At 38.7% G+C, this 20,314-nt stretch overlaps 1 protein-coding gene across 1 annotated transcript; it reads left to right on the top strand.

The window, feature by feature from the left end:
• The first annotated feature begins 706 nt into the window (after window positions 1-706).
• dnajc10 (DnaJ (Hsp40) homolog, subfamily C, member 10) lies at window positions 707-18,123 on the top strand. The gene is made up of 25 exons (XM_084724327.1): window positions 707-841; window positions 3,182-3,451; window positions 3,582-3,747; window positions 3,900-3,950; window positions 4,490-4,572; window positions 4,918-5,049; window positions 5,643-5,736; window positions 5,932-6,009; window positions 7,146-7,189; window positions 7,737-7,802; window positions 8,922-8,987; window positions 9,085-9,174; window positions 9,256-9,366; window positions 9,457-9,571; window positions 10,831-10,958; window positions 13,006-13,122; window positions 13,216-13,317; window positions 13,549-13,609; window positions 14,598-14,692; window positions 15,798-15,928; window positions 16,561-16,614; window positions 16,733-16,880; window positions 17,078-17,200; window positions 17,476-17,583; window positions 17,664-18,123. The coding sequence occupies exons 2-25, from the start codon at window positions 3,239-3,241 to the stop codon at window positions 17,673-17,675; spliced, it is 2,388 nt and encodes a 795-aa protein (XP_084580453.1). The 5' UTR covers window positions 707-841; window positions 3,182-3,238; the 3' UTR covers window positions 17,676-18,123.
• Window positions 18,124-20,314: the final 2,191 nt, after the last annotated feature.

Raw genomic sequence — 20,314 nt, 5'->3', positions numbered from 1 at the left:
ATCAATTAATAACTAATTGTTCAATAAAAAAAAAGCATTCATACATTTGTTTGAAAATAAATGTATTAATTTATGAATTATAAATTAATAATTAATGATAATTTATAAATTCATTATTTAATATTTTATTGGAAAATACTATGTATTTATAATGATATAGACCCATTTATTGATAGTTTTATCTTGTTTTTGGAAATCCCTTTTCAATATGACATATTTATTGATGGTATCGTGTTCCATTTTTAAATTCTTCTTAATAGATCCTCTTTTTATTGACAAAAATTTAAATCAGATAATAAATCACGTTGTACTTTTGTCATTTTAATCAAATAAATTTCACAAAAATATTGATGCTTATTTTGTTGTACCATTCGTTATTAATGAAATGCTTTATCACTGTTTCTGTGACTCTTGCGGTCATCCACAGTTCTTCGAATAAATGTGCTGCTCTAAACGCAGCAAACTTTTTTGACTTACGTCATCGGAATGTGACCGGTGGGCCCCGAGTTTCGTCAAGTTACCGCAGCTAAAAAAATACGGTAAAAGTAATTATTGTCGAAATAAAAGTGCAAAGCCAGCCTAAGAAAGGATGAGTGGTGGCTTAACTCTCCTGAGTAAAATCATGTTTAATACACTGCCTTTATAACATCTAGATAATTTTGTCTGTATAAGATTCATTTGTCAAATAGTCCGCTGTCTGGCGTTATGAACACGGCCGTTATTGTGAAATGCTGGAAACGGAAGTGGGCAGATGATTGTGTGTGGCTTGATGCCGGTGTGAGCCGGACGCTGATGCGGATCTTCGGCTTCAGACTTTAAAAACTTGAGACGTGTCTTTAAGGTAATGAAGCTGCTGTTTTGATGAAAATGAAACTTTGGTGAACGTTAGATTAATATTAGCTTTAGATTTTAGTATCACTCTGCAGATAGCATCATGTCGCGGTGTAGCTAACCAGCTAATTAGCTAGCAAGTTGTTATAGTTGCTGTAGACTGGCTCCACACACTGCTAACTTTAGCTAGCTTACTTCAGTTTAGCTTATTTTAGCTTTTCTGGTGGCTCAGGCAAGATATTAAATCTGACAAAATGAAAATGTGACCGTGTGGACAGTAGACAGTATAAACAACCAGCCGTGAACACTTTGACTTTTGTGTTTGGCTGTTTTTTACATTCGTAATAACAATGTTTTTACTTGTTATAAAAATGTCATCTACAGTAATTTTTACTCAAGCCCTTTCTCAGAATGTTCTGGAATACCAGTCCTAATTTAATGAAATTTCTCTGTGCTCATATTGTTCTTAATTGCTCTGTGTTCGTATGTGTGATGTTGTGAAGAAGTCACCGTTCAACAGGAATGTTTTGCTTCTTCATTGTTTACTGAATAGAGAATGAGCCTTTTATTTTGAAAGTGGTTACCACATGTTGGCAATTCATAGGCGGCTGTGTGGGAAGAGAGAAAACCTTGCTAACATTAAATGCACAACAGGGCTGGTCAAAATGGACGAAATCATATTTGACGTTTTTTTTTTTTTTACCAAATGCATCAATACTGATATTTATTGATATTGCGACAATAATGTTGCGGTTGTGCTTTCAATATTGAGAAAAACAGTCTGGTAAGTTCAGAAAATGACATCATTTTACTGTAATGCACCATTTAAAAACCAGGAAAAGACAAGACTTAATGCCATATCAATGCCATATGGTTTTATGTCAATACTGCAAGCCCACAACATTACAGTTCCACAAATATCCTGATTCCTTCACACCTTGTAGTTCACATTCTATAAAAACGTGAACCGTAGTTGTTATCAGCTAGCTATTGATATGTCAGGCTGCTCAAGTCTGGGTTATTAATCCTACTCAAACTGCAAACACAATCCTTACAGAAGGACCAGAAACACAAAAGGCAGATTGTCAGAAAACAATATGGCACAGAAATTTAGGAGTGAATGGAAGCAGGAGTTAATGTGGCTATGATATGATATATCTAAGGACATAATGTACTACAGTGTGTGCTGCCAGTTTCCTCAATATCCTCAACCTACCTTTAAACAAGTTTACATTTTGGCCACCAAATTTTGGGGCTTGGTGCTGGTACTTAAAAATACTGGACTCTGGGAAATTGCGATGAGTGATTTCACTTCTTTTTTGATATTGTTTGTTGATATGATTCAGTTGTGGGAATGATCATTTTTGCATCACAATTTTAATTTTCCCTAAAAAAAAAAATTTAAAATCACGACGATGTGATATTTGTTGGGGTCAACACGAAATTACAAAGTTTTCCAACACCTAGAAAACCAGATTTGTAGTCCAGGGCAACTCTGCAGCATCTGTGATTTGGATATTTCATGTGCCTGTATTATGATTTCAGTGATGATGAGTTGTAAGTAGTTTGTTCTAGTTGCCTACTTACAGACAGCTATGTTGGATGAATGGTAACTTTACCAACATTAAATACACAGTTTGTGTTAATTATTGGGCAAGTTTTTGTTTTGCTGTGTCTATTAAAATTGTGATGATGTGATACTTGTTGGGGTCTCAAGGGCATCTCTGCAGCACTACAGTACTTCATTATAATGCTGTTTTCTCACATTTTTCATTTTTGAACAAAAATGCAGCTTGGTTCTGGTCCTGATAATATTTCTAATGATCGATTAAGAAAAGTTCCTATAATTTGCATCCCCAGTTTTGAGGAAACGTGTCGTTCAAACCGGAAACCGTAGCAAAATGGTGCTCACCATTTTCCAATTACACATACCCAAATTCTAAGAGTGCTGCTTTTCCTTTCAGCTGGCCATCTGTCCTGATGGCCCAGTGTATGTAAAGATGGGGGGGGGGGTCCAATTGGCAGCAGACATTCCTCCAGCCCCTCCCATGCTCCAAGCCAATCTATCCTTGCCACATGCTGTATGCAGGCGGGACACTCAGAAACACAGAGAACAAAGCAGAACTCAGAGCAATTAGTACAGTTACGACAAGGGTTGTAAAGTGCCATGCTGGCTATCCAATGACCATTCCATTTGTTTGTGTATCATGCTATTAAACTGTTATTGCTGTTACTGACTGCAGGGTTGGGTGGACGTATCTAATTCACCTTCCATATCACACAGCTGTAAACCTTTTAACATCGACCTGCACAACAAGGAATGAATAACATTTGTGCCTGTGTGTTCCAGCTGTTGGTCCTGTGGTAGAAGTAAGAGGTCATTGCGGTTGTACTGGGAGGACTGGTGATGATGGGGCACAGAGATGTCCTCGGTGTTCAGCGGCCCCGTCCCGTGCAGCTCATGCAGCTGCTGGTGCTCCTCGTCGTCCTGCTGGTGGCGGTTTCGGCTGAGAGCCAAGACTACTACAAACTGCTGGGAGTCAGCAGGGAGGCCACCACCAGAGAGATACGACAGGCCTTCAAGAAGCTGGCGCTCACCATGCACCCCGACAAAAACCCTGTGAGTTACCGTGAGAAACCGCAAACCAGAATCAATGTCTAACATCCTGAATCAAGCTGGAGCTACACAGAACACCCTGACAAAACTTCTGCCAGTTTGTACAAACCCTAACAGAAGTTTTGTGTTTCAGGGCGACCCCTCAGCCCACGAGAAGTTCCTGCAGGTGAATCGAGCCTACGAGGTTCTGAAGGATGAAGACCTCAGGAAGAAATATGACAAATATGGAGAAAAGGGACTGGATGAGCAGCAGCAGGGAGGACGCTACGAGAGCTGGAGCTACTACAGATATGACTTTGGTAAGTCTCAGTTCTTATCATGGTGACTCTGTGCTTTGTTTGTATTTTTAGGACCATGATAGGACATTAAAAAACTGATTTAACTGAAGTTTCAGTCTTTATCTCTAACAGTTGTTATGTTTAGTTACATTTAAATCTGTTTGTCTGACCAGGTATCTACGATGATGATTTGGAGATCATCACGTTGGACAGTGGAGACTTTGGTAAGAGTCCTTATCTCCTAGACTTACTTTTTTCTTAATGGGTGTCATATATTCTGTATAAAGAAAATTGGCTCATATATTCATATTGTAACTTCATAATATCGGTATCAGCATCAGCCTAATTATCCAGTATTGGTCAGACCCTAATTAAAATATATTTTCACCATTCAAGTTTGCAGAGGGCTGAACTTAAAGTTAGTCACCTCAGCCAGCAGAAGTCTCTGGTGCTTCTGCTCTGTAGTGTCCCCTGCTTTAGATCATTTATTCACACTGCAACATATTTGTAACTTTTATGACCATTAGTTTATTTGTATTGCAAATATTTTTTTCTTTTACATCTACATCTCTCAGCAAAGAGCAGAGCAGCCAGACTTTTTATGTCAGCTCTCACATATATTACTCTGTGTATGCGTCTGTTGGGCCCCGGCAGGACCGTCACTGAGGTCCTCGTCCATGAGAGGTGACAGAAACATGAGTGCTGTGTGTGAAATAAAAGACTTGACAGGTAAACAAGGAGTGAACGTGTGTGTGTGTTTCAGAGGCGGCAGTGAACTCTGGAGAAATCTGGTTCATCAACTTCTATTTCCCACGATGTTCACACTGTCACCAGCTGGCTCCAACGGTAATATAACACTAAAATTCATAATGAACACTCACACACACACACACACACACACACTCACACGTACGCATTAAACACAAAGTCAACACTGAACATGCAGCTTTTTTGCTGACTGTTTCTTTGAGCATTTTTTTTGTAATTCTTTTTTTTAGGAATTATATGTTTCAAATATAATTCCTTATACTTTTTCCAATTAATTTCCCTCTTAAAATGTTACCTGATGGAGGATTTTAAATGTTTAAGCAGCTTAACAGTCTACTTAATGAGACAGACTAGTGTTAACCAAGTAAAACAACACCCATCTGTCTTTCTGTGTGTCTCTTTACTAACTTGTCTGTCTCTTAGTGGAGGGAGTTTGCCAAGGAGATGGACGGAGTCATCAGGATTGGAGCAGTGAACTGTGGAGACAACAACCATCTCTGCAGGAGGAAAGGCATCAACAGCTACCCAAGTCTGTATATATACAGAGCAGGACAGGTATGTTTACTCTTCATTTATTGTTTCCTCACTGATCGCCTTACTAAGTAATGTGAGTGATGTGTGGGCGGCTTAAGAAGAAAGCTATGTAGGATGAAATGTAAGAGTACCTGTTCAAAATGCAGCTGTGACTAGTTTTGAATTTTAACATCATGTCAGTTTCTTTTCTGCCATCTGTTTTCATCTCTATTTGATCCATATCTTCTTCCTGTGTTTACTCTGAAATCAACCCGCATGTTTAGATGCTTAAAGTTCAGCAATCAGCATCACATGCGAGCTCATTCCATGACAGCTCACCAGTACGCTGTTGGTGAAGTGTGGAATGTTACTTATGAGATACTGTTGTAGAGATTAAAAAAAACATTTAAATCACAAAAGTCACAAGGTTCATCTGCTGCATTGATGATGAACCTGACAGCGAGACAGACTTAATTATATTTCAGATTTGATTGATGTGTTTGTTTGATCAGCATCACCTTTACTTATCTATAATGTCATTTACATGTCCTCTTCCTGTTTGAATAAGTGTCACTAACCTTAGCATCACAGCAGTCTTCTTTAGTTCTCATTGACATTTGTTTGTCTTTCTTTAGCGACCAGAGAAGTTTAATGGGGAGCGTTCTAAAGACAACCTGGTCCGCTTCTCCATGCAGTTCATCACAACAACCATCACTGAGCTCTGGCAAGGTAACACTCCTCTGAATTATTCAGCATTTTCACTTTATGTCCTGCCTTGTGTCAGACTTCAGACTCATCGGTCACATCTCTGATTTGTGCAGAGATTCAGAACAATTAAAGTGAAATGAAAAGTGAAATTAAAATGAATTAAGTTTTTATCCCTCTGTGTGGTCTGACCTGTGGGTGTGTTTGTGTTTTTGCAAGGCAACGTGTTCAACGAGATAGAGAGTGCGTTCTCGTTAGGGCTCGGCTGGCTGATCACCTTCTGCTCCAACACTGGAGGTAACACACACACACGCACACATGAAGGTGTTTTTCATGCTTGAAGGTGTTTTTCATGCCTGAAAGTGTTTCCATATGTCTGATTGTCAGTGGAAACATTCAGACGCTGCATGTCACACGTGGTGATGATGATCATCACACCTGTGTCTGTGTGTGTTCGATGTGCAGCCTGTGCATATATACATGTTTATGGGAAGAGGCAGACAACTGTGAAGTGGTTCAAATCATTCAACACAGACACACACACACACACACACACACACACACACACACACACACACACACACACACACATACACACACACACACACACACACACACACACACACACACACACACACACACAGATACAGCTCTTGTCAACATTATTGACACTCAGGGATTTTAAGTACATCATGTACAGTATCTCCTGAAAACAGAACACAAAATTAACAGTGACTTAAAAAGAAATAAGACAAAGAATAAAAACAGGCTGAACAGGACAGACAGTATCGACACGACACAAGTATTCGCACCATTTGAGGCACTGAAGTCATTCTGGGAATAAAGACAAGAGGGAAGACAAGAGAGCTGTCTGAGAACATCAGAAGTGCTATAATCACCAAACACAAGAGTTCTAAAGGGTACAAGACCATCCCCAAAGATTCTGGCATCCCTGTTTCAACAGTTCTTGGCCTTTGATTCCCATCAGTGAAATCCATTTTTTAACATAAAAAAATAGAACATGTCCCCCAAAATCAATGTTTTTGTTTACTATATCTAATATCAAATTGGAACCAGAACCAGAAAACACTGCAATCCATTTAGAGCTGCAAGGATTAATTGATTATTAATCAACTGGTAAATTAATAGTCACCTATTTTTATAATTGATTGATTGTTTTTAAAGTAATCTTTCCAAGTTTTTTTTTGATGATGTACAGGGTATACAAACAATCAAAGGGTGCCAGTAAACTGACCAGAACAGTCTGACCACTGAGTACAAAACTAACCTGTCATGCACAAATAATGAACTTGCCTCTCTCTCTCTCTCTCTCTCTCTCTCTCTCTCTCTCTCTCTCTCTGTCTCTCTCTCTCTCTCACTCTGTGTCTCTCTCTCTCTGTGTCTCTCTCTCTCTCACTCTCTCACTCTCTCAGACTGCCTGGAGCCACGAACAAGACAGAAACTGGCTGGAATGTTGGTGAGTTTTTTAGAAAGCTGGAGATTATAACTTTTAATAATTACTCAAGAAAAAATTTAAGATGAGAGAAATAAACCCCCCAGATTTATTGTGCGACTCCTTTTTAAGGATCACAACACACAGGTTTGGTACCACTTTGTTCTGACCGTCTTGCAGTAAGAGATGCTGTGAGGAACTGTCAGACTCAGTTCAGCAGATCACAGCAGCACAGTCTGTCTTGTTATAGCAGGAAAAGCACAGGAGAAAGGAACAGTCTTAACAATGGCTCAGGTCCAGTTCCAGTGAGCCATGCCAGAAAGCACAATATCAGCTCCCTGAAACTAGCTCACCTAGATGGAATGCAGTTTTTATTGTTAAAAACTACAGTTGTGTTTTGCCTGCTGTTACAACCCAAAATGTCTTCCATTTCTTCCAGGTTCACTCAGCAGAATGTGTGAGGAAAATGCTCACATTCTCTTAAAGCTGAAGTTAGTTTTAGGTTAGATATTGAGCAGTTTGAAATGTGTTTAACATGAGTGGCTCTGTTTTTATAAAATGTGTTGTACAGGATGGTCTCGTTAAGGTGGGATGGATGGACTGCACCTTACAGGAACAGCTCTGTGACAGTTTTCAGGTAAGACTTGGCACTACTGACCCTACTACTGTTTGATACTTACATGTTATTCTTCATGGAAAAAACACTGACTGCATCTGAAGATGGATGGCATGACAGCTCCCTTAAAGTGGACCCAAATCACCTGGATCACCCCCTAGTGGCTGGCTGAAGTATAGATCATAAATCCATGTTAGCAGATGGGACATGGACCAAACTAAAAAAAATCAAATTAGGTAAACAGTGACTAATGAATCCTCCACCATTTGTTATTTGTGTGTAAAATGTTAATATGGACGGTTTAAGCACAGATTTGTTTGTGATTGACACCCACAGACTTTTGGTTTCACATGGGACATGAATCCCAGTGTACGGACTTTGTCGCTCTAAACACTATGTCACCTGACTTCCTAAAGCCTGTGCAGAATCAAGTGTGTATGTGGGAGGGTTTGCAAATAAGGGCCTAACAATTTAAGAAAGAAATATCTAATTACAATTAATTTGACTGATTATGCAATTGCGATATGATTTGCAATATTAGAGGAAAGGATCATTTTTACATAATTATTCTCATTTTCATTGAAAAACACATTAAAACTGGTTTGGTGTGTAATTCTTTTCAAGGATCTGTACTAAACAAAGATGTTTTCTGAAGTCTAGAGAATGATGTGTTGGCCAGAACATCTCTGCAGCATCACAATATTTAATTTAATATTATATTTTGAGACACATTTCACTTTTAGCGAATATTGTGCATCCTACATTTTGAAAATTGCAGTAAACCATATTGCGATTTCAAGAAAATTTAGATTAATTGTTCAGTGCTGTCGCATATCTGCCATCTAGACACGACCCTCCAAATGATGTCACCAGTGTAAGATGGCAGCTCCCACCATGGGATACAGTGGAGACATGTCGTCCATCATTTTATACATATTTATATATGCCTACATCATTATATACATATGGAAAAACTCACTTCCTCAGTTCTGGGTCATTCTCCTCCCATGATTATTTGCTATTTAGGTTTATATGGAAGCTAAATGGAAAAAACACACCATGCTCTCAGCTGCTCTGAACAGATTTCGATTTGTTTCCTGGTATAAAAAATATGTCTCTGATTCTCCTGCTGTATTTCAGGTGACCAGTGGAGCGACTGCTTTGTTCCCTCCTGGAAGTGCTCTGGATAAACCGGGCAGCGTACTGGTGAGACACAGAGCACATTACTGGCTTTATTGGGACTGTGTAATGCTGTCAGTAGTAGTACTGTGTGCAGCACTGACTCAGTGTGCATCTGTTCCAGTGGCTGAAAACGCTGGACAGTAAAGAGATTTACAGTCAGGTCGTCAACCATCTGCCTGATCTGCAACTGCTAACCAGTGACAGCTTCGAGGTACACACCCTACAGTCCACACACTCTCAGACAGCCTACAGCTTTCAGGTACAGATTAACACTGTAACGTCTTGTCTCCAGAGGAAGCTAGCTCATCATCGCTGGTTGGTGAGTTTTACATTTGGAGAAAGAAGCCCCGCCTTCAACGAGTACAAGAAGCTTCAAGCTTTCCTCCGAAATGACCACATCCAGGTACCTGTCTGTCTGTCTGTCTGTCTGTCTGTCTGTCTGCCCCTGCCTGTCTGCCTGCCTGTATGTCCAACCGACTGTCTGTCTCTCCAGGTTGGCAGAGTGGACTGTATAGCAGACTCAGAGTTGTGTCAGTCCCTCTACATACAAAAACCCTGTGTCGCCGTCTTCAAAGGACTGGGAATCCACGACTTTGAGATCCATCATGGTGAGTATTAAAGACTGCACTGCACAGTGTCCTTTTACCTTTCTGTTTCTGTTTCCTTTCTGAACGGCAATGTTAGTCTGTCTTTTTGTCGCTGAAGCTGTGTGTACATACATGTGTATGTCTGTTTGTTGCTACTTAGGCTGGAGATATACTTCCTTTTAACAGTGCATTTGCATTAGGGGTGTAAGAAAATATCAAGTATTGCAGTATTTTATGTTTTGTGATACTGTATCGATTCTTAAAACAATCCTGATATTGTGGTACATGCAAAGGTTGCAGTGGTTAATTTTGTGTTGTGTTGAAACCCCTGACCGCTGGATAGGAGTGCTGTTACCTGTTCTGATTGGAAAAAAGTTAACTTTTTTAACTCAGATTTTATACATATGGTGGTTTGTTCTTTATACTTTGACAGCTTTCCTTGAATTAGTTTACAAAAATAGCTATCTATCATCTTGCTTACAGTTATAGCAATATATCGCAATAGCTTGAATCGTAACCCCTGTATCGTGATTCAAGATTCTTGCTATTACACAGCTCTAGTTCATATGCCCATCAAGGCTGCCTCGTGTATCTTGTGTCTTCTTGGAGCTTTGAGTACATCCTCAGATATTAACACTATGTGTAGGCGAAGAAGTGGTTAAAAGTAAGTAGATCTCTGTCCTAACAATAAATAATTATAACATTTAGCAGATTTTGAGTATTCCAGATTCATTTGTCAATTATTTTCTTGATTATTCAACTAGTTATTTGGTATGTAAAACATCAAAGAAAAGTGGACAAAAATGTTCATAACAGTTTCCATAGCCCAAGTGTCAAAGGGTCAGTTCACCCCTTAATCAAAAAATTAAGAGTTAAAAATTAGAGAGAGAGTTAAAAATTAGTCAAAATTTTCTTTCTACTGAACTACTCCCACCAACTGTATTTCACGGCCAGACACCATTAATGTTTACATCCTGCGCTTTAGTTTTTTGGCACTTTGAGCACCACAAGCTGAGTGCCATCTAGCTCCAATATTGTCAAGAGAATGCAGACATCTCTACAGCTAACTCACACCAAAACTATCTAGATGGATAAATAGCACTATGGACCAGAGAAAGGATGAAGTATTTTTGACTTTGGGGTTGAACTTTCCCTTTAACAATAAATATTCATATATGAGAATCATGGAATGGTTTGATTAAAAAATCTTTAACAATTAATAAATTAGATTAGTAGCAAATTAATTTCTGTCACTTCACACTGTCTGTCTGTGTTTGCAGGTAAAGATGTGTTGTACAACATTGTGAGCTTTGCGAGGGACAGTGTTCGTGCTCATGTGACGACTCTGAGACCTGACAACTTCCCTTCAGACAGAAAGGAGCCCTGGCTGGTCGACTTCTTTGCTCCGGTTTGTAACTACTTTAATCAGAAGATTGATCAAAGGCTGCTACTTGTTTCTATTTTCAAAATGATTCTGTTATTGTAATCAGGTTCTTCTTTAGTGTCAGAGAAGCACAAAACTAAGCCTGTGTGTAGCGCATGTTACTGATTAATGTCCCATCCATCTCACATATTGCACCTGCCACAATCCATTCACCTCCCCAAAACAGCTGTGAACCAGGTACATCATCTTACAGGCGTAGATAAAACACCTCTAGTCTGAGATGCTTATTTCTGTTGGAGGACAGGTGGAATTGCCATGTCATAACTGATAAGCTTGACTGATAGTTTTATATTTCACACTTGGCTGCTTGATTACACAGCCTGCCTGTTTACCTTCAGGGCTGGTGATGGTGTTACACCTATAACACAAACACTGAGCGATAAAGAGACAGACACAGAGAGGCAGGCACCAATGAAATACTTTGTTGCACACGTATGGGGGAAAGTGCTTTTGGGGGAAAATAACTGTCCAATCAGAGTTGAGTATGGGAATTCCTGTATGTGCTTAATGTTAAACATGTCCCCAAGCTTTCAGGCTCATAAGAGGTAAGAGATGGCCTGAAACTCTGAATTTCTGTGTGTGAACATGGGGTTTTAGCAGACTCACACAGAATCTGACCTGCAGAAATTTTCCATTGATTGCAAACCAGACGAGATGCTGCTTGTAACACTCAGAATGTCATCATGCACATTATGCTTGTACCATGGTCATTGCCAGCAATATGAAATAAAAGCCTTTTCCGATTTTTTTTTATTTAGGTGTTGCACTGAAAACCAAAAGTTATGAAGCAAGAGCTTACCGTTGTCATGACAATGAATAATTCTTGTCCCTTTTACAACCAAGTGGATAGTCAGTTTCTCCATTTCTCTCTCCTCTGCTCTGTCCTGTTCTTCAAAACTGTTGTATTCTCCAAATAGATTGGAAGAAATGTTAAAATATAGGTGTGTTTTCCTCCCAGGCTGTTAGTTTATCAAGTTACTGACTCAGCTAAGGTTTCTATGGTTACAAGTTGAGTAGCAGATGAATTTTGAACAGTGATTAAACTTGAGATGAACTACGTGTGCAGTAACCTGTTTAAATGCGCATCTGCTGGCCAATCAGAAAAGAGCATTCACCCAGATCATAGTATGAAGTTATTTATTAATCGATTTGTTTGTATATGTGTTGACATGGTAATTGGTGGGAGATGACCAATTTCACACATTCACTTTTGCTATCTGCTCCTTATTAAACCTTGCATTTTGTGGCCATGTGCTCTACATTTTATGCTAGTTGACTCTTCCAACAAATGTTAATATTTTGTTTTGAACTGTTGGCGATGGAAAAAAAATCTACTACAGTTGACTAAATATTTCTTTTATCCATGCTTGAGTTAATTGAGAGTTTTAATGTATTTTGTGTGCTTATCTTTGGTCAAAAACAATCTGTGTTATCTTGTTAGCATGTTAATTTACACAGTTGAATCATGCCAATTGTGTGCCACAAGTGTTTTCTATGAAGATGCCCATCTTGAGACCTGGAGGCACTACAACATTTGAAAAATTTGCATCTTGTGCATTACATCACAAGCAAGAAAATTAAAAAAAAACATGCAGAATTCCATAGATTTTCAGTCTGGATCACCACTGAAAACTGTAAAAAGCATCTTTAGATTGTGTTTGAGCCTGGTCATTAGGTAAATTTCTATCAAAACTGAGTAAATTGAGAAAAGATTATTTAAATTGGTGTGTGTTTCCATTTTGTTGGGCAATATGTTAAAAGGCAGCCACTGTCCTCTGACTCTTCCTCTGACTCAGTGTGTGTGTACTGTTCAGCTGAATGAGAGTACATGTTGGGGCGGTGTCTCTCCTTCTGCAGACCCTTAAATTAGGAAAATATAATCAACAACAAAAATTGCCCCCAAAAATTTGCCAACATTGTGAATATCAGGAGTTGGTGCAATTTAAAAACAATTCTTGTCATGTCACATGCTTGGATATTAATTTAATAAATGTTTGGTTTGTGTGTGCAGTGGTGTCCTCCATGTCGAGCCTTACTGCCTGAACTGAGAAAAGCTTCAATCCAGTTGGCTGGACAGATGAGGTTTGGTACTCTGGACTGTACCATCCATCACAACCTCTGCTCTATGGTAAACACACACATATTTGGGCTGCACCATTAATTTAGAGCCAGATATGTGATGATAATTTTTTGATCATGTGTCTTCCTCTCTGTTTCTTAGTATAATATTCAGGCTTATCCCACCACGGTTATCTTTAATGGTTCCTCAGTTCATGAATATGAAGGACAACATTCAGCTGACGGCATCCTGGAGTTCATACAGGTAACAGTTCATACTAATTACATACTAATACACACTCCTCCTGTTACTTTAGCTGGCAGGATTCTCACTGTAAAGAGAAAACCAGCATTATTGTTTCATCCAGAGACGTGCTGGGTAACTAACATGAACACAGCTTAAAAAAAAGTGCTGACACCTTACCAAATATGGTTTTCACAAAAATGGTTGCATCAGTACATCTGTGGCTGAAATAGATTCTTTCTGTCTCTGCAGGACCTGGTAAATCCATCTGTGGTGGTCCTGGATTCTTCCTCTTTCAATGAGAGAGTTAAAGGTAAAACTAGTTCTGACAGCAACACATAGCACTGGTGCTGAGTGCCAGACCCTGAGGATGTTCAAATTCATCAGGACACACAAAACTGTTGGGAAGGTTACTGTAAAAGTGTATACTCACACAGTTACCAATTAGTTAAAAATGTAGTCAGTAACATTATCACAATATTGAAGTAATGTAACTTGATTACGTTCTGTTACTTTTGGTTTACCTCGATATAAAATATGGTGAAACTGTTTAACTTAATATAGTTTTATAAGGGCATCATCATGTATCTGTCAATTATTTTTTCAATTAATAATTTAGTTGTTTGGTTCACAAAATGTCAGAAATTTGCTGAAAATGTTGATCAAAGTCCGAGATGACGTTCTCAAATGTCTTGTTTTGTTCACAACTCAAAAATATTCAGTTTGCTGTCAGAGAAGAGTAAAGAAACCAGAAAATATTCACATTTAAGAAGCTGAAATAAGAGAATTCTTTTTTAAATTAAGAAATTACTGTAAACAATAAGTAGATTCATTAATCCTGTCACAATATTGTTAGATGAAAAATATTTATATTATATTAAATACTTTATACATATTTTCAAGTCTTTCCTAAAGATTATTTTCATTATCGATGAATCTGTCAACGATTTTCTCCATTCATCGGTTAGTTATTAATATGGACATTGGCCATTAAAAAATATGTCTGTTCTATTCTCAAACTAAATTAATTGATGTCTTTTACTGAACAACCACTGCACATACATCCTCACATGTTCTGCTTTTAAATCGATATATTAATTATTATTGTTACTAACATACAAATTACTTACTATTAGTTTACTATCAGTTATTATTTTCTGTATGTTCATTTTGTTTTCTTAATAAATCTGGACATTATTTAGGTAGCGGTTGCACCTTGCTTTATTTGTCTTTGTCATTTTTGTTTATTTCTTTATTGTGCAAAAGTAACCTCCCCTCCCCTCCTGTTTTGTTGCTTGCAGGTCGAGCTGAAGGGCAGATCTGGGCGGTGGATTTCTACGCTCCATGGTGTGGTCCCTGTCAGGCTCTGATGCCAGAGTGGAGACGCATGGCCAGGGTATAACACACATCACACACCTCATATACACACCATTCACACAAATGTGCCTACACATCAAAACAACATGTGAAGAAAATCAACACAGAGTAAAGACCAAAATGCATTAAAAGTTTCTATGGTGCACTACAGGCTTGACAATTAAAATTCTAACACCATAGAACCAGCAGTATTTTAGGAAAATGTAGGTATTTATATACATCTTTTTATTTCTTTAGTATTATTATTGTTAATAATAGTTAATGTTTTTAATAAAATATTGTCCTCTGAGGGGAAAAATCTTCACCTTTTTTTCAGGTCAGTCTATATAGTGACGAAACAGTGCGTCATATTCATGTTGTAAAGGCAGCAGGGTCATCAGTGAGGATGTTTTAGACCACAGCAGACAGCAAACTGCACACCAACACACACCGAGGAGATGAAGAGGAGAGACAGTGTCCCCCACAGAGAGGAACTGCTGTCTCTCTCTCTCCTCCCTCGCAGGTTTGCTTTATTGGCATGGAGTAATTAAGTGTTTAAAAGTACACAATTTGGACTTGGAGTAAAACTTTACATGCCACAGATGTGTACAGTAATATAATGATTCATGATCATAAAAAGCTTTTATATCAAGTCGGCACATCTGTCTATATTCACACACTCTCTCCCTCTGCCTCTCTCCCTGCTGCAAGTCTTTTTTTTTCTTCCCCCTGTTTCCTGGTTTCAGGTGTAGCTGCAGTTCCATCATTACTCACTCCTCACGCTCATGCCTTTTTTATTCCATTTAACTCTCCCCAAGCATGAACTGCATCTGCAGAAAAAGTCTCTGGTTGTCATTGGATGATGTCTGTCCGGATGTTTTCAGTGCATGTTCTGCCATTTAGAATAATGTGGGAGTGCTTCAGAATGTGAGCGTCAGACACCCTTACTGCCTTTTGGCCTTAATACTAACTGTTTATTATGATCCAGACAACATCCTGCAGAGAAATGAAAGGTCCCCTTCAGAAACATTTTAAAAAATCTATGATTAATATTATTTGTTTAACATGGTTTTCCCTCAGGAAAAGTTAAAAAGTGGAAGTTGTCTAACCTGCTGGTCTCTTACTTTCTGTCTCTCATCCTCCAGCTGCTGTCAGGTCAGATCCTGGTCGGTTCAGTTGACTGTCAGCGGTTTCAGTCATTCTGTCAGAGTCAGAATGTGAGGGCCTATCCTGAAATCCGCCTGTACGCCAACTCACGGCAGCCAGATCGCTACACGTATGTACTACAGTTTAAAATACTCATTTTGTACGTATAGAGCTTTTTACATTCTCCACACCAGAGGATTCTGCCTTAAGGAATCCCCTCGAAGCAGTTTTTAATTTTTAGGTCTTATATCCTTTTGTTGATGATTCCTTACAACCTACTCAAGGACCCCTGTTAGTCACTGGGGCCCAGTTTGAAAACCACTGCTCTACACAAAATACACAATTAAATTTGTCAAAGCTGTTTGGAACAAATATGTTTGTCTCAGTTGTAGAAAAAAAAAAAACATATAGAGTGTTGGTGGACAAATATAAATAGAATCCAAGGCACTCTGTTCTGTTCCAAAAAATTAAAAAGTTTTTATTGGTCTGTGGACAGACACGCGTTTCAGCTCACAAGAGCCTTCATCGGGGTACAAACATCACGAAAACAGGCTTCATTATGTAACAAAATCAATCAGCAAAAATATTCAAACAAAACTATACAAAAGATAAAAAAAATACATTATATGAAACAAGTAAATACCAAATGAATAAATAGAAAAATGAACAAGAGAAAAGAAAACACAGCTACCCATTATGAAGGAAAAAGTGTGAAATGAGCCAAAAATATAAATGTTGGTGTGTGTGTGTCTGTCTCTTCAGGAGTTATAATGGTTGGCACAGAGATTCTCATTCACTGAGAGTGTGGGCACTAAGGTGAGGCACAAACAGTCTTTCTTTTTATTTCATTTCTTTCTGGTGTCAAAATAATCAATGACTGGGTTCATGTAGAGTCCCTCAGATGTGTAGTTGTGTTAACGTCTTGTGTGTACAGCTCTTTACCCAGAGCGTCGGTGGACCTGACTCCAGAGACTTTCAGGTCTCAGGTTCTGTCAGGTCAGGATCACTGGGTTCTGGATTTTTACGCCCCTTGGTGTGGACCTTGTCAACACTTCGCCCCAGAGTTTGAGGTTCTAGCACGGGTGAGTCACCTTTTTTCTTTTTCTAAATGGTTCTTTTCAGTTAGTGACTTTAATTCTGTGGTTCCTGTCAGTCACAAAAATAGATAGATGAAACCAGGCTCCTCCAGCAGCTTTTAGCCTTGACATAAAACACAAATCGACATTTTCTTTCTATGTAGTCGACAGTCCTGAAAGAATGTCCTTTGTGTGGTTGACAGATTCTTAAAGGGGAGGTCCGGGCAGGGAAAGTGGACTGTCAGGCTCATTATCAGACCTGCCAATCAGCTGGAATCACTGCCTACCCAACTGTCAGATTCTACCCGTACCTGGGAACAAGGAAGGTGAGGACACATACACACCACTCCAAACTTCATCCTTTAGTCCTTTCACCACAAAATGAGATGGAGCAGTTCTGCACAAAACACAGAATGAACCCCTTACAGCCCCAAAAGAACTCATTCTCCTTTCCAAGACTGTATGAACAACTGATCATTTGAATCCTCAGGATTATAACTGGTGTGACAAATGAATGTCATCAGCCATCAGGTCTGGTATGAAAGAGTCAAAGATGGTTTTATGGTCTGAAAGGTGTATAATTGTGTGTGTGTGTTGACAGCATGAACAAAGTGGAGAACACATCAACAGTCGGGATGCTAATGTGATTGCTGACATCATCAGACAGCGACTACAGCAGCTGACGCCACGGTTACACAATAAAGCGAAGGTAACTCACGACTCTTTCATAAATGTAAATGGAAAGCAGAGAGTGAACTGAGAGCGTGACGTCTGTGTTTTTCTGTGCAGGATGAGCTCTGATGAACTTTGGGTGATGCCACGGGAAAGACCTGCAATCTGATTGGTCAGGGAGGGACGGCAGTGGATTTGATTGGTCCAGCACAATGATCAATCTGTTAACACTCCTTGATAAGACCACAGCTGTAACACACAAAGACAAACAGACAGACAGACGGACAGACGGACAGACAGAGACTGTTACCTGCTGTGTTGAATGTATTGAATACTTTCACCTGTTTTTACTTGTTTTTATTTTGTCTCCATTGTTTGTATTTACTCTATGAAGTAAAACTGTGGGACACTGTATACTGGACGTATTACTGAAACGCACACACACACACACACACACACACACACACACACACACACACACACACACACACACAGAGCCAGATGTTGACATGGTGTTGTATTTTATTGTGTAGAAACTGTTGGACCTTCAGAATAAAACAGTGTATTTCTTTTAAAAGATTTTGAGCGTCACATCAGTTTAAAAACCTTTACTGCAGTTTTTATTCCTCTTCTGTGCCTTCTATTACAAATTCTAACTGATCTCAGAAGTCATAATGTCATATAGAATTGAAATGATTTTGCAACTATTTTGATAATGAATTAATTGTTTAAAGGAGCGATATGTAGCTGAATACAGCAGACAAATTGGAGACTGTATATTAAGTAGTTATAATCCTTTTTAATTTACAGTCTGTGGTTGAAGTGAGTTGTTTCTCCTCGCTGCCTCCTTCCCAGACACAGCAGAGACCTCCACAGGACGCAACCTCGTATATTGATAATAATGTGATGGCAAGTCCTCCACTGGAAGTTAAAAAGCTGTTTATAACTGTCAGTTGTCTGTCAGTGTAAAGTTCAGCCTGTTATACTGAAAACAAAAAACACTGCTCTGAAATAAGTCTCACTGCCTGCCAAACTCCATTAACATTTTGCTCAATTTAACAGTTATAAACATCTACTCCTTTTACCAGATTATAAATGATTTCTTATGACTCATGAACAAACACTAACTCATTCTGCAAACATTTGGCATTAATTTGATCTCTGATTAATGTGTAACGGACATACACAACAGTTAGAAAATAATCATGAGTTGCAGCTTTAATGCTCTGTAGATTTACATAATCTTCTCATTCATTGTAGGTGTGTATCTTTTAAATCCTCTAAACTGGAGTATTTGGTTCTTTTAAGCTACAGCAACACACATTCCCCTCAGACAGGGTGTCAAGCAGGTTTTTAAATGTATTGAGCCTTGGATTAGTGTTCTTCAGAAAATGTCTTAAAGGGAGAGGTTGCCCCATAATCAAAAAGACATATTCTTCCACTGAAATGTAGTGCCATTTCTTCTTCTTCTTCTTCTTCTTCTTCTTCTTCTTCTTCTTCTTCTTCTTCTTCTTCTTCTTCTTCTTTATTGTGAATTGAAGAATTTTTGAGATATTGGCTGTAGAGATATTTCTGCAGTAGTATCTACCTGAATTACATTTCTACCAGAAAGTAGTTTCTGCATGAAACTGCTCAAAACAAGGTTAATTTCCCTCCTCGCCTTTAATCTCAGTTAAACATGTACCTACAAGTATCACCACTAGTTTGGAGCCAAATGTGGTCAAAATAGCATCTTACAGAAAGGTGTGATGTAGAAATTACAAACTTTCAGATCACAAACACTAAATGAACCTGACAGCGTAGTACAGAGACATGTTTTGATTTGTCGTTAAACTCTTAAAAAGAGTTGCATATTCATGGATTCTGGGTTTTTGAAGGAGGGGGAAGAATAGTAGTAGTTTATTGAACTTTGTGGTTGAGAAATCATATCAGACTATTATTTAAAGCTGAGTACAGGGTGTCCACAAAGTCCACAAAGCAATTGATGAAATATGTTAATCAGATTTGTTCTATGTACTCAGAGGTTATCAAAGCTTTTAATAACATTCATGCTTCACACATGAAGCAAAAGATCACTGATGTCTTTGCCACCATTGATGAAGCTGTGCTACAGTGAACATGGCAAGAAATCGAGTACCGTCTTGATGTGCTTCATGCAACTAATGGTACTCATATAGAGGTGTATTAAATGAGGCAAAAAAAAACTTCAGTGTCTACTTTTCATTTTGTAATAATTTCCACATATTTGTCTTTTCAATCGCTTTTGTAATAAATGTGTTAAATTGTAAGAGACTTTATGGACACCCTGTATTCATCTATGGAGGGGACTTCATCAGGTTTGTTACGGGCGCCAGAAATCCTTGAAAATGATTTCATTTAAATGTAGTGTTTTCAAGATTTGAAAAGTGCTTGTATTATGGACAACTGCATGGAAATTGTAACTGCATTACTTTCATAAAAGCTAAAGAAAGATGCTGAGAATTTGTACTGACTTGTCCATCCATCCATCCATTTTCTGTAACCACTTACTCCTGAAGGGTCACGGGGAGCTGGAGCCTATCCCAGCTGATATTGGGCGAGAGGCAGGGTTCTCCCTCAACAAGTTACCAGTTCATCACAGGGCTGACACATAGAGACAAACAACCACTCACACTCACATTCACACCTACGGACAATTTAGAGTCACCAATTAACCTAGCATGCATGTCGGAGCCTGACATACATGCCTGGAGAGAACCCACGCAGACACGGGGAGAACACAGAAAGAC

This window comes from Lutjanus erythropterus, chromosome 8, assembly GCF_056507025.1.
Source record: "Lutjanus erythropterus isolate fLutEry1 chromosome 8, fLutEry1.hap2, whole genome shotgun sequence".
In the NCBI taxonomy this organism is placed as follows: Eukaryota; Metazoa; Chordata; class Actinopteri; order Lutjaniformes; family Lutjanidae; genus Lutjanus; species Lutjanus erythropterus.
Note: the sequence above shows the minus strand (reverse complement) of the source record. Positions and strands in the feature narration are given on the sequence as shown.